General features: G+C 41.7%; 1 protein-coding gene across 3 annotated transcripts in view; it reads right to left on the reverse strand.

The window, feature by feature from the left end:
* Positions 1–513: 513 nt before the first annotated feature.
* BVES (blood vessel epicardial substance) overlaps positions 514–15,743 on the reverse strand; it is a 37,468-nt gene continuing 22,238 nt past the window's right edge. For 2 of the 3 annotated variants that reach the window (XM_049654072.1, XM_049654071.1), the window contains one exon: positions 514–4,426. In XM_049654072.1, the coding sequence (XP_049510029.1) occupies positions 4,302–4,426 (125 nt within the window). In that variant the 3' untranslated portion in view covers positions 514–4,301. Of the gene's footprint in view, positions 4,427–9,945; positions 10,669–15,743 lie in introns of those variants that run through there. The other variant, XM_049654073.1, reaches the window with a different exon arrangement.

The following is a 15,743-nucleotide window of genomic DNA, read 5'->3' on the forward strand; positions in this document are numbered from 1 at the left end:
GAGCCTGCTTCAGAATATGTGTCTCCCTCTCTCTCTGTCCCTCCCCCAATCATGCTCTGTCTCTCTCTCTCTCTCTCTCTCTCTCTCTCTCTCAAAAATAAATAAATATTAAAGTAATAACAGTAAAAAAACAGAATAAGAAGACTGGTCTCTCTTGCCCACCACACAATAGATCCAGGGGTGATTTTCTGCCTTCTTCATGTGACTCCTTCTGTTGTTAAACCTTATGAAACTAGAAGAGAATGTTGAAATAAAGGGGAGGAAAATGTTGAAATCTATATCCCTATAGCGAAACTCTGAAGGCTTTCAATTGCTGCATCTAGTCAACACTGTCATGCCGCCTCTTTTTGTGGCCAAAGGGAGCCAAGATGGCAAAGCTCTGAAATTAAGTGGAACTGACCCAAGACCACCCCCTTTGTACATCTGCTCAGATTCCTAAACCAGAGCAAATCCCACGACCTGAAGGTAACTGAACCAATCCTCGCCCGTAGGCATGGAGTCAGAGCAAACCAGCTATATGTAAGAGGAATGAAATAAAAAACATGCATATTTTCTAAGTAAGAAATTTATTTGATCAAATGACAGTATATGAAGATATTTCAAACCAGAAGGCTCTATTCGGACAAAATGTAAATTGATTATAAAGTAAATGGCATCAATGTAAATGGCACCTAAAAACAGAAAGAGCGAGTTTCCTATAAACGTGTCTGTATAAAGTATTAATAAAATCCTCGTGTACTTTAAAACTAGGTTGCAAGTATAACAGAATAACCTGTAAATAGTACTTAAAAGCAGGTTTTTAAAAGGACACTATATCGTCACACGCAAGGTATTTGGGGCTTCTATGAGAATCGAAGAAAGGCTGTCAGTGAGAAAACAGCCGTGACCACACTGCAACCTTGAGTTCCCTACACAGTATTCTATCCTTTCAGGTCCTTGGGAATTTGAATTGAACAGGTGAGAATTTCTAATCACTCTGGTTGGGGATCATGAGAAACAGAAATTGGGAAACCAGGGTTGGAAAAAAGGAAGGGAAGGGAAACCGAGGCATGGCAAGGTCAGAGGTTTTTGGAGAGAGGCTTTAGAAATGTCCAAAGAAATGGATAAAAGAAATAAATAACTGTGACCCCTTGAGGCTGCACTGTGGGGTCTGCAGGGAGGAGGGCACCGGGCAGGACGTGGGCATGCAGGGACTGACCTGCGTGCCGAGTGCTTGCTGGGCACTACCACACATGCACCAGCATCACAGTCTTCCCTGGAGGCTGGAGTCATTGCCTGGGTGCACCAGGGACAAGGCAGAATGTGTAGGTTACAACTCTCCCCGAAGACTTTTTCTGGCATCCAAGAAGCCCCGTCTTTGGGCCCATGACAGGACCCAGAAGGTAGGAATTAGCAGTTCCGAGTTATAAAATCAGAAAAGCTTCAGACGTGTGGAAGGAGAGCCAAACATGAAGAAGTTGGCATCTGCCAGTGCGTGCGAATTAGCAGCAAAGCACAAAGGTGTCCAATGACAAAAGGACAATTGAACTAGAGGGAGAAGTGGAAAAGATCTCAGAAAGCAACAGTTGGTAACTGACCATTATATAGCACCCGTTATTACTAATTTAAGATACATAAACATCATTGAGTTTCTATCTAGTATCTCTGCTATTATTTTATAAATAGAAATATGAGGGCTTTCAAAACATTACAAATGACACATATATTCTGGTATAAATGTTACACTCCTGATTCATACAGTGGACTCAATGCTACAATTAAACATAGTAGATTTGGGGTTATATATAGAACAATTTTTGCAGATCATTTTCTGAACCTTGGTCACACAGCTAAATGGACACCAAAAAACACAGGAAGCATCTTAGTGGTGGTTTTGGCAGCAAACATGTTTTTTTTGTCTATGTATTTATGCCTTATACAAAGATATGCTTGTTCACTTGTACAAATGAATTCAAAGTCACCCATAGGAGATCTTACACTTAAAACTGTTCTGTTTTCTTATCTTGCTTCTTTGCTATCAAGTCTATGTGGGAGGGCTCCTCAGTGGCTTGCGTCTCCTTTTCCCCAAGTCTCACTGTCTTGAGAGGTGTGTATTTAAAAGCAGTTTCATGTTTCCCATTCAGGCTAAGTGGCCCTTTTCAGATTCCTAAGCTTGAGATTACAATCTTTGTTTTCAATAACACGGATGTGTGTGCACGCGCCCACACGGATTTTAATAAAAACAGCGAATGAATTCACATCATCTAATTTTTTCAGTGTGCCTTTAAAAATGTTTGTTCCCAGCTTCACAGAAAAAAACCTCTAAACACATGCAGGTTGATCATGAGAGACGACCCTTTCCAATGTCTGAGCTTGACCAAGTGAGATATACCTGAAGATGGGTCAGGCTAGGGAAACCCCAAGGTTCTGTGAATCCACAAGAACATTAAAAACACGGCCTCAGCAGAATCTAAAATTACTTTCTATTCAGGGAAGGATGTAATTTCTAATTACTCTATAGAGTGATTTTGTAAATGAGTCTTAGGCGTGTATAAACTAAATGGTCTACATGACCTTACTCTAACAGTTAGAGGAAAGCAGTTCTAACGCCATTACATTATAGTTATCCACACATGTGATCTCGGGCACAGCAAAAAGACTTCACCCGAATGAATCTTTACAATCTTAAAGCCAAGGCTAAGTCATTCATCTGTGCTTCTGTTCCCCAAAATAAATTCATAATGTAGAAAACTGACGAGGCCACTCTAATAGGAAAGTGAAATCAGCCTTTCTACTGTGATGTTAATGAATCAACATTTGATAAAGACGTTAGGAGCCAAATTCCCAGTCTGTGGAAATCTTCTTAGTGAGTGGCCGAGCATGTAAATTTAAATCCAGTGAAATTACTAAAATAATTAGCCTCAAAAAAATGGATTTAGGAAAATGAGGTGACCCCAGACTAGCTTATCTACCTTCTCTAACAGAAATCACCTCTTGGCAAGAGATGTTGTTTTTGGCTCAGCTCACTTGAAAATAATTTCATTTGCAATTTTTCTTAGCTATTTAATATAACAGGGGACTGACTCAAGTTGGTTCTGGTGGATAAAATAAAATCAACATGATGTATGACATAGCATAGCCAATCAATGGGCTTCACCCAACTGAGTGCCACAGTCACACTGCCCTGTTTGACCGACGATTTCAGCAAACTTCTTATCTCCCACCATAAATGCCACTGTTTCCTGAAACATGATTCTAGTAGAAAAGAGAGATCTGGAATCAAAGCCCTCACTGCAACATCTAGGTTGGGTGCCCATCACCTGACTGATGGGGAACTGTCTGCCCCCAAAGCTGTGTTCACATTTGGAACCCTGGCACTGGGTATCTGGCAAACATTTTAAAAAGACATCGATTGCTCTGGAGGAACAGTCTGAAACCTCAGAATACCGACCAAAGAATAAAAATTGCTCCTTCAATCACCTCACTCTGTAACATTTGCTTGGCCACTTGACTCCCTACCCCGAGAAAAGCATATTCCCCACACCAGCGTGTGTGGGACAAGATGGCCCCAAATCACAGGTAAGTCGAGTTTGGCCATAGGTCAAACTGAGCTCAGAATCCTTCCATCTGCTATCTTTCCAGCTTTGGGTTTCAGACCCGATTATAAATAGCATGATATAAGGGTAATGTGCAAAGTCTGAAGAGTTTTGTTCATTATGAAGCTATCTACACAATGCTCAAATAAGTAAGGGGATCTAGTGGAGTGATGTGTCTGACTTGGGAGGGGGAAAAACAAAAACGAAACACATAAAAAACGCCAGTCAAATCACATCTTTCTTTAAAAATTTCCAGCTAAAAAATCAATTAAACAAGGCCTGAGAATCCCTGCTTTCTAATGCCATCTCAACCTCAGTTTCAAAATTATACTTTCGTTAAAACTATCAAATAGACAACCCCATTGCCACAGTGGAGAAAAAAATGTGAGGAAAATGAACCACAACTTGGAGAAAGTAAGTGAAAAGGCATTTGCATTGACAGAGTGCTAAGTCAGAACAATAATATATCTAGAAAATACTGTGAAAATATATATCTCAAAATAGAACTAGGTTTAGTCAGAAGGCTCAGTAAAACAACTGCTTAAAAAGCTGATCAATAAAAGGAGAGCGAAAATAACCTTTGCAGGTTTTGACCTTTCCTTACTTTCCTACGCACAGACCACCAGTGCTCAAGCAGAGTGATCAATGAGTCATGAAGAAGTGCTGGTATTTTTCAGGATCTCTTCAAGACAGTTTCCATCTTGGTAACTTGGCCCCGCTGTCTGATCAAGGCAACTGATGGATTTTGAATGTATTTGGAGACGCGGGCTCAAAGACCTCATCGTCATCTTCCACCCCTTCTTCTATTGGTTTCATCTTGGCAGAGCCCCGCTGGTGTGGGGATGGCACATCTGTCAAAGACACAGAAAGAAAAACCACTTAATGGACAGCCTGCCCTGATGTTGGTGTGATGTGTCAGTTATTATCTCCAAATGGAAAGTAAAATTTCTGGGAATCTATAGTTGGCACCGGGAATGCAACTTCTCTACAGATTGTATTTGCGATTCAATATTTCAATACAACAACGAGGTCAAGCAACGATTCTCAGTCATGAGAACACACGTGGAATGGATTCCACTATACATGCTTGGATGATATGAGCTTCTCAAACACACACAGTTTCCAGTGGGCTGCCCTAATGTCTGATTAGGACTCAGAATGCATGTTTCTGCATTAATATCACACATGGTGACTTGAGTTCCTCAAAAGCTGATATAACTCCTAATTTCCATAAAGAATAGTTCCATCCTGAAGCTATGGAAGCTAACACCATCTAGAGCACCACCTAAAACAACAGTTCTTGCTACCACCTGCCCAGTCACTTCCCGGACTGATATGGGAGAGGGAGAGGAGGAAAGTAGATGAGAGGAGAGGGTGACAGGGACAGGGGAAGCAGGTAGAAGAAAATACAATCTCAAGTAGCAGATGGGGCAGGGGCATCCCTAAAGCCTTGTAGGATGCCCTTACATCAAAGGAGCTAAGTAACAAATGACTCAGGAGTGCCTAGGTGGCTCAGTCGGTTAAGCATCCGACTTCAGCTCCCGTGGTGATCTCGAGGTCCATGAGTTCGAGCCCTGAGCCCAGTTCTGTGCTGACAACTCAAAGCCTGGAGCCTGTTTCAGATTCTTTCTCTCTCTGTCTGCCCCTCCCCAACTCACGACCTGTCTCTTTCTCTCTCAAAATAAATATATATATAAAAAACAATAGTCAGTCCCTCATTTGTCCATGCATTTGTCAAATGTTCATTGAGCATTTACCACATAAGACACACCATGATTGATGCAGAAAAAAATACGGTTTCAGAGTAAGAGTAGAAGTTACTACAAATAGGTACATAGACTTATCAAGGTGCTTAATGAACAACTCCCAGGACAGCATAAACTCCCTTCCACACAGTTTCCAAATTCAATGTCAGGATTTGTTGTGTCAGGGTCTCATCGGCCCCACCCACACTCGTGTGGCCCTCTTGCTGTCCTCTAACAGGATGGAACGGATGGAACGGATGGAACGGATGGAACGGTATTCTGTCAATTAAACAATGCTGAACTCTGGCGGGCTGTGAGGTTGATAATGGAAGAACAATGGGTGAAACCTGACTTTCCAAATAGCTGGTATAGAGCAAGGGAGGATAATGGAAACTTGCTAAAACAGGAAGAACTGCTGTAAGAAATTTATCAAGATCAGCTGTTAATCCCTGGCAAGAGTCAGCAGCAGACAGCAGGGCTGAGGAGGAGGGGCAAGGCCAGCAGAGCCACACAGCACAGGGGCAGGCAGCATACATAGTGGTCAAGGCCCAAGGATAAGAAAACACATCTGGGTTCAAAGCTCTGCTCTGCTCCTTCCTAGATGTGTGACCTGCACTCCATTACTAAGCCTCTCTAGGCCTCAGTTTCCATTATCCGTAGAAGGGGATATTCCCAGGACCTGCCTCATGGCGTTGTCGGGGGATGAAACAAAATAATCATGTGATGTGCTCAGCACGGTGCTGGGCACACAGAGAATGCCACTGGATGTTTATTATTAACTGCATAGTCCCAGTCATGCACTGGGGAGATGCCACTCCCAACAGCCACATCATCCAACATAAAAAAAGATATTAATTACACTGGGCTGGACTTTGGTTTGGCTAATGTGTTTGTTGGACATACATGGAAACTTCATTTTCAAGCATTTACAGTCAATTAAAATACTAAGTTTTCTGAGCACCTAGCTCAGTCAGTAGAGTGTACGACTCTTGATCTCACGGTTGTGGGTTTGAGCCCCACGTTGGGTGTAGAGATTATTTAAAAATAAAATCTTTAAAAATAATAAAAATACAGAGTCTTTTGAAAGACAACTGCTGACATACACTGTAGAAAATAAGCTTCTATTAAAATGTTCCAGAACACAACTCTGTCATAGAGCAAGCCCGGCAGAATCTCCCAGGCAAGCTCTTTTTATCCTTTTTCATGCAGAGGACAACACAACCACCAAACACGAGCTTTAAATGGCATGTATACTCAGATGGCAATGAATGTCTGAGCTTCAAGTGTGAGCTTGGGCAAGTTACTTCACTTCTTGGTCCCTCAATTTCCCCATCTGTACAATAGGAATAATGCTATTAATCTACTTCATATGGTTGTTAAGAGGACTAAATGGCTTAATATAGTATATTAACTTGTATAGTATATATACAAGTAATAGTAATAGTAATATAGTATTTTAACTTGTATATAACGACTTGTATAGTTCTTACATCAGTGCCTGGGATGTAATAATCACTTTGTCCATTTGTAAGTCAATAAAATGAGTGATTAATATGGTCTTTGGAGGAGAATGGCCTAAGGTAATTAGAAAACTTGCTAAAATTCATTATTGCCTCTAGGAATGGCAAATGAAAAGAAGTGGCTCTTGTACTCAAATAGGGGTTTGTGTTTCTCAATCTAAACTGTCCCGAGGGCAGTAAAATTGTCTTAAAAAAACTGTCCGTGGCCTTCATCATATGTCTAGCTTTAAGTAATGATCAAGCCTCATAAAACATTAGCTTAGGCTGAGTTTCCACAATCAGATAAAAACTCTCAGAGCAGGGGTGCCTGGGTGGCTTAGTTGGTTAAGCATCTAACTCCTGATTTCTGCTCAGATCATGATCTCATGATTCTTGAGTTTGAGCACTGTGATGGGCTCTGTGCTGATAGCACGGAGCTATTTGGGATTCTTTCTCCATCTTTCTCTGCCCCTCCCCCACTCCCAATGTGTCTGTCTCTCCCAAATAAATAAACTTAAGAAAAATTTTAAAAAGATAGAAACCAATACTTCTTTAAAAAAATTTTTTTAAACATTTATTCATTTTTGAGAGACAGAGAGAAAGAGAGCACGAGTGGGGTAGGGGTAGACAGAGAGGGAGACAGTATCTGAAGCAGGCTCCAGGCTCTGAGCCGTCAGCACAGAGCCCAATGCGGGGTTCGAACTCAAAAACACAACATCATGACCTGAGCCCAAGTTGGATGCTCAACCGACTGACCCGCCCAAGTGCCCCATTTAATTAAAACAAAAAAAATTTTTTTAACAAGAAACCAAGACTTCTGATTGGTACTACTCCCATAATAAGGCAGCTTCTTCCTACGGTCTCATTCTTGTCACTCTTTCTCTCTCTCAAAATAAATAAATAAACTTAAAAAACCTCTCAGAACAAACAGCAAGATGGCATATCTAAGAGTATTAACCAAATCAATAATGTAGAGCATGTGAATGTAACTGTATAACACACATAACAGAAACACACCCCGTGTGTTTTGACTGGGGAAGTAGGACTAATTGATCTGGTTTTTAAGCCCATCTATCAAACCAGGGGTGACATTCTATAGCATCCTGTGGCTGCTATCTACATGTGGGCCAAAATGTTCTCTGCCCTCTAAGCTCCATCACCAATCGGTGCATTTTCCTACTGAGAGAGAATAAAGAGGGGACCCAACACAACTGGAAATGACCTGGTGAAAACCTTCTGAGAACTTTCAACTTCTCTGTGAAAGACTTTATTTGGTCCCCACTACATTTGCCTCAGCCAAGGAAGAGCTGGGGTGCTTACTACATAGCATTAAAAAGACAGTAATGCCAGAGTCACCCACAGTCCTGGGGTGACACTGAAATGTGTCCAAGTCGGGCCTCCTTCCCCTTCCAGTCCAAGCTCTGGCAAACTCTCTGCTCCCCAAATCCAACCCACCCTTTCCATGTTCTCCTCTTGCTCTTCTCCCTACCTGGAATGGCCTCTTCACTTCCATCCCTACCTGTCAAATTCCTACCCATCCCTCACCATCAAGGTCAGACCCCACCTCCTTCCTCTGGAGTCTTCTGTAATTCCTTGTGTGGGGAGAGTCTATTATCTAGAGACCCACAGCCCTTCCACATTCTGTATTTCTTTGTGATCACAAGTACGTGCCTCTATCCCTTACTGGAAAACAAGCATGTTGAGGGCTGTAGACGTCTTCCCTCCTGCAGAAGTACCCCACACATAGCCAGGTCCTTGATGATTACTTAGTACAGGAGAATAATTTCTTAGGACGTGAAACTCCACATGGGGCCTTCAGAAGGCTGATCCTGAGGATGAGGGAAAGATACACGGCCATCACCTTTAATGATTGATGGGTCAATTTTCCACTACACCAGTGGGGAACCACCAGCATTCCTCAAGCGCAGACTGGTCTCCTGCTACAGTAAAACCACACTATGAATGACTGTATTCTGTGTCAGGATCCCTGAGGCAAATCATTTTCATATAATTGACTCAACAACAGTGCTTATAGCCCAGGTTATAGCACGTGCTTATAGCATGGGCAACAGTGTATATAGCTTGATTCGACAGTGCTCACAGCACGGGCAAGAGCACCATCCCCTCAGGTAAACATCAATAGGCTTGGTGGTATCATCACCTGCCACAGAGTTTTCATACAATCAGCAAGAAGAGCCCCTGAGTGATGACAAGGCACTAGAGGCTGGGTTAAATGTTAGGGAAATAAAAATGGATCGGTTGGGATCTCTGACTCGATATTATTTTATTTCTCAGGAACTCAGTGCGCTTTTCAGAGCAATTCATGCTCACCACATCCATGCTATTTTTCTACTTTATACTCAAAAGGGAAAGTGAAGACAACCCGGACAGCCCGAGAAAGAAGAGTGGGGAGGCTGCTGTGGATGAACACCTTCCTCACCAGCAAGTGAACCCCTCGGCACAATCAGATTCTGGCAGGATAAACCAGGTGGCCCTAACAGCCCTGCTCACATTCTTTTCACAGACTCTCATTTCAGGCTTGGTGGCTGGGTTGGTGCCCACAAGCCCCTCTGGTCCCAGCACCGACCACGGTGCCCTGGCGCTCTCCTATCACCAGCAGGTGCCTGGGAAGGCAACAGGAATTCAGCCTGCCTTGTAGCTGCTGCAGGCTACCAAGTGCCAGCCGGATGCCTGAACCCTCAATAGGAATCAGGGTCGCAGAGAGAGTGCCCATGCTTTGTCCCAACCCCAGTTAGCCTGAGCCTCCTGTACCACTGAGGGCCAAGGGTGATGTTCACCCGGTCTAACTGCAGATGTGTCACTGTCACGGCCAGGAGAAAGGCAGGCTTTAGGGAGCAAGGAGCTCACCTGCCCTAGACCTGATGCTCTCTGACCTTGGCAGGAGACCTGCTGGTTCAGTGGAAAGACTCAGTCACCATTACTATGCTGCTAGAAAGAATTTCTTAGTCCACTAATAAGTTCAAATCCAATCCGGAGTGTGAACAACAACAAAACCCCTAAAAACTATTTAAAAAAAACAAAAACAAAAATGAGAGACGGGGGGGTGGTATTCTGCTTCAAGGGAACTATCTTAACATATCACAAGTTGAACATTAATAAATTCTTTCTACAAGTTTGCTTGGTTTTTCATTAACTTTATGCACTGATGTATCATCAGAAATTTGCCCAGAAGGCCCAACCTTACCTAGAGGTAAGAATGTGGGGAGAGGAGAGAGGAAGAAATGGAGCTTATCTTCACTTAAGTGCTTTTTCAAATTACTTTTGCCCCTCAAGGACATTGCTATGAGGTACGTGACCTCTGTACAATGCTTTACTTTTCAATTTATTTCAAATTCTAGACAGGCAAATCATTCCATATCCATAAATTTTCCAGAAAACTGATTTTTATCCTTCTTCTGTTAAAACCACTTTTACAGCTGGGAGACAGAAGTGGTTAACTACATCCTTTGGATTTTTTTTATAATTAAGAAGAGATAATTAGCATTATTTTCTGCTATTAGCCATAATCATCTTCTACTTGGCTCTGGGTGCCAGTTAACACAGTTTATTATAAAACTATGTAAAACAAATAGTCTCAGACTGAGCTGCAATCCAGATTTATCTGGTGTGAAATTGTTAAACAGTTATGTCAAGAGTTGCTGTTGCTTGGGGATGTTTCCTATTGCACCCAGTGGTAAAAAAATCTTCTGTCAAAAAGACGTCTACACCCCTTCCGTAGATCCCAGTGCACCGAGAAGGCACAGTCAGTGGAGCAGAACTTCCTCTGAGCTGTGCACCACTTTCAATGTGTTCAGCTGAGAGAGAGAACGGCAACATCAGGCAGCAATCCTGAGCAGAAGAAAGAAAAACTCAAACTCAAAAACAGGGGCTTTGAGCAAATGTAGAAGATGGAGGTTTAGAAGAGCCCTGAACCAAACAGTGGCCCCTTGCACTCATGCCAGATCATGGCGGGTGACAACACTTGTGGAAGATTTGGATCTGGGAGGCAGTCTTTCCTCAGCAGACCTGTTCAGATAGCAGCCAGGGCCAGATCCTAGTTGAGGAGGACAGGAGTTTGCACTGAGGTCCACTGTGTATCCTGCAAGTATAAGCACGTCACGGGGCTTAGCCTGCCCCACCAGACCCTTTCCTGTCTAACATTCCCAAAGTAACACAGGAAGCCTTTTTACATCAGGACCAGGGAGATCTTATGTAACAATCAGTCAAATTCCGGTATCCAGAGAAGTGAAAAATTAGGTAAGAGAAATTCCTTTTTTTTCTCTTTTTAAATTTTTTTTTCTTAATGTTTTTTTTAATTTATTTTGGAGACAGAGCATGAGCAGGGAAGGGGCAGAGAGAGAGGGAGACACAGAATCGGAAGCAGGCTCCAGGCTCTGAGCCATCAGCACAGAGCCCGATGCGGGGCTCGAACTCACAGACTGTGAGATCATGACCTGAGGTGAAGTCGGACGCTCAACCGACTGAGCCACCCAGGCGCTCCAAGAGAAATTCCTTTTGACAGAATTCTGTCCTTATTAAGCTTATTCTACTTCGGTGTGCTTCTAATTACATGAGGACCTGAGGGAATCTCTTAGCAAGTCAAAGTAAACAGACATATTTGTTGTTCTTAAATTCAGAGTGAAGGTCACACCTGTTTCAGAGAATGAATAAGCAATCTCAAGTTTGCTTTTCAAATAAACAGAATATCATGATATGAAATTTGTCAAGTGACTTTTCTCTCTGCTTAAGAAAGAGTTTTTAAAAAGAGAGACCACTTTTGTAAGCTATCTAATATAATGTTATACGACTTTTTTTCCCTTTCTTCTGTTAACTTTCATGACATTTTCCTCGTTCCTTTCAAAGTGTTCTTATTTTTATTATGTTTAACCATCTGGCCAACTGCTTTAGCAAGTAATTAAAAACCTTACAAAGGGTTTAGAATTTTAATTAGATTATACAATTTTTGATGAATGGGGATAGGGAAGGATTTAATGGTTTCTTTGCTAGAGAGAATTATCATCTCGTTTCTTGTCTTGCTTAAGTATATCATAGTATTTTTTTAAATTGAAGGATTGTGTTTGGATTGAAACTTTCTGAACAATAATGATGAAGGTTAGTATGGCTTTCATACCTAATTTCCCTTACAGAAACTCAACACCAGCACTGAAAACTCAAGCAAAGAAGTGTACAAATTATGGCAGATAGAGAGATCAAAGGAGGTTACTGGTTTCCATGAGGTTTTCTCTGGCCCAAGTGATCATTCCCAGATCAATTTCTAACTACTCACATGGGTGGTCAGGGCCTTGAGCTGCACGTTGTGAGCAGCCAGGGAACAGTGGAAGTCCTGTAGCCCCTTCTTGCTCACAAAGAGAAAGCAGTAACATCATGGTGATAGTGGATAAACTCAGAACAGGAAAGGCAGTTCCAGGATGGCACCTGCGCATAGACCCAGGGAACAACCAGTCCAAAATGAGATTGGGAGGTTCTGTGAGGAAGGTGTCTGAGAAAAAGGTACACAGAATTGATGTACTGAGAGAGTAGAGATATAAGAAAAAAAAAATACAAGAATGAGGAAAAAGAAAGGCAACTAGAAATATCTATAAAGACAGAAAGCAGCATGAAAAGGCATGGTTCAAATGTGAAACACCTACTCAGACTTTAAGAAGTAAATTGGATTTTAACTCAAAGACAGAATGAGTAAGAAGCTAGAAGATACTAGGGATATGGTGAATAAAATGGCCCCCAAAGCAAGGCAATACAAAATCTTCAGGGGGGAAAAAAAAGGAAGGTCAAAGTATGAAGTAAACTGTGATTGATTTATATGCTGTGTGGGAAAGGAGAATCCATTTGAACTTGTTATTAGAAACAGTCTCCTTTGAACAGGAATCATGAGATTGAAACCAAAAAGAAAGAAATGTAGTCATAGCCCACTATTTGGTTCTAAATAAAGCATAATAAAGTCAACACTGTTTATTTGCTTAAACCTTGCAAAAGAAATCACAGAGAAAGCAAGGAAGACCTTAGAATGGTTAAGATGGTAAATGTGATGTCACGTATATTTTATGACAAAAATATAAAAAAAAATAGATAACAGAATATATTTGTTTTATTTAGAAGTTAAGGACGTTTTAGAAATTTTTAGTGTTCAGAAGTTAAGGAAGAGACTCACAACAATGTAAAGGTAGAAGGGGAAAGAATAAGAAAGGGTAGAGATGCTAATGTCCTCACCTCTAAAAATGCTTCAGAGAGAAAACAAAATGGAGGTTTAAGTGCATCATTTACTGTTACAAAGGTATATATAATAAAAGAATAAAAACTAGTGATATAACCATATTGGGCAGATGGGCAAAGGGAAGTTAAAAGTGAGCTCAGTTAGGGGTGCCTGGGTGGCTCAGTCGGTTGAGTGCCGGACTTGGACTCAGGTCATGATCTCGCAGTTTGTGAGTCAGAGCTCCCTGTCGGGCTCTGTGCTGACAGCTCAGAGCCTGGAGCCCGCTTCGGATTCTGTGTCTCCGTCTCTCTCTGCTCCTCCTCTGCTTGTGCTCTGTTTCTCTCTGTCTCTCAAAACATTTTTTTAAAAAGTTAAAAAACATTAAAAAAAGTTAGATTAGTAGATAAAGTTTAAGTGGATAAATCAATAAATAATAGGGCATTATTTAGCATTTTGGACAAATATTGTTCCAATGTGATTGCTCCTAGGGAGCAAATAGGTTGAAGGGAGGCAGTTCTTTTCTTTGCAACACTTTTTAAAATTTTACTATTTGTTATCTGTGTGTGTATATTAACTTGTTAATTTTTAAATTTTTTACTAAAAGCTGAAAAATGTGCAATTGTATAAAATCCCTTGGCTGTCATTTTACAGATGAGAAAACACTGTGTGAGGATAGAGGGCAGCGAATGGATTGGTGATGACAGGAGTTCAGGAGTCACAGAGCATGGTCCCTACTAGCTGGGGGACCAAGAAGCCAGAGAGAAGTGTCCAATTTCTCAACCTTAAGAGGGGAAAACACCACACCAACCTGATTGGGCGGTGGTGAAGATGAGACGAGAGCATGTATGAACGTGGTCAGGACGTGGCGGCTGCCACAGCAGTGGGTGAGTACCCCTAAACAGATTCTCTCTCCCAAATGGATATGGATATTTATACGGTAAAAGGCAAAACAAGAACTTACAAAAAATTTAACAGGTCTTTGTTTTGGGGCTAGCCCAGTGACCTTGAGCCGGTTACTTAACTTTCCTAAGCTGCTCTTTACTTATGTACAAAGTGGGGGCACTGCTTTTCTCTAGCCCTCTCGGTGGATCTGCGAACTGTTCCCTGGGTATTCCTGCTGCCTGATCATATCTCCTCTCTACCTCTCCATAAAATTCATGGAAAGCTTGTTGTTTATATGTGCAGAGCTGTTCACAAGGGGAATGGAACACAAATTGAGTTGAACAGGTTATTTCATGAGACCAGCCTTGAAACTAAGAATTCTGTATCAGTTTTTTGTAACTTTCCAGGTAAATGAATGGGTAAGATAGCCGAAAGAAACTCATCATGTCAGATATGCTGCTAGTCTTTGCAGATAAGAACATTAACCAGATGCAAGCTAACTTAAAGCAAATTTGTGCAAGTAGGTCTTATGAAATTAGTAGATTGTCCAGAACACCATGTTGCTATTGATAACAACAAAACAATCTGAAAAGACTTGTTCTCAGTAAGAAATATCTCTCTAAATATGTTGTAGTATCTTTAAAACTCCTAAATTTATAAAATTATATTACATTATAAAAATTATAACTTCTGAAAAAAATACACAGTTTAAACTAACAAAACCTTTCAAAGACAAGTTCCAACAGACTGCATTGTCTATACTGCCTCAGAATTTAAAAAACAAACACACAAACCAAACAATAGGTTATTTAACCCCAATTAACAAAAACAAAGTTCTACAACTTTTAGGGAAGCATAATATGCTCTCCTGTTGCCATGACGATGCCTGCGCTTGGCGTCGCTGATCAGCGATGGACCTGCCCAGTACGATCGATCTGTGTGTATGTGTTTTCTACACCACGTAGGGAGCTAAGCCTCATAAGGAAGAGAAGATGGCGAGGCACGCTGAGGAGCACTTGATCCATGAGCAGAGAGAAGAGAGCTTCTATCCACATGAGGGCATGAAATCCTTCCCACATGTTCTGGACGTCTTGTTCTTTCCTCTTTCTTTTCCCCAATCATGAGACAAGTAAATGAAGCAACAGGAAAGTGAAAACAAGTTAAGTTAATTGGATTACGGGCTACTGAATGAACAGGTAGGAAGCATTTTTTCTCAGACTATCTCATTACTTCACTTTCTTGTCTTTAAAGGATCATTTGAAGTGGAAGGCAGAATTTGTGTGGCAGAGTCGAGATCTTGCTCTGGACTTAGTTAGCATCATGTGACATGTATAAAAATAGAGCACAGCGTAAGAAATGGGATCAGCTGCAATTTTGTTTTGTGCCTTCACAGGAATCTATGCCGGCCTGCAGATCCACCTACCAGTAGATGGGAAATACAAGAAACATCTTAATCACCACCACAGGAAAGCAATCAGCAAAATTACAGGCTGTGGGGAGGGAGTCCTACTCCTTACTACTTGAAGTAGTGAGTAGTTCAGAGACCAGCCACATCAGCATCGCTGGGGCTCCTGTTAAACATGGGGATGCCAGGCCCCACCCCAGTCTGCTGCTTCAGAACCTCTAATAAAATCTCCAAGTGATTCACGTTCACATTTACATTTCAGAATCAATGTTCTACAGGACAATCAAAACAAGACAAAACAAACCCTCTGCCCTGAGTGGCAATGACCCAAACAGCAGCTGCTCTGTGGCATCCCAGAGTGAGGAGGACACGGGTCTGGGGCAGCACCCTGTGTACACCTGAGGGAGAAAGCAGTCCCTTCATCAT

This window comes from Panthera uncia (genome assembly GCF_023721935.1).
Source record: "Panthera uncia isolate 11264 chromosome B2 unlocalized genomic scaffold, Puncia_PCG_1.0 HiC_scaffold_24, whole genome shotgun sequence".
Lineage (NCBI taxonomy): Eukaryota > Metazoa > Chordata > Mammalia > Carnivora > Felidae > Panthera > Panthera uncia.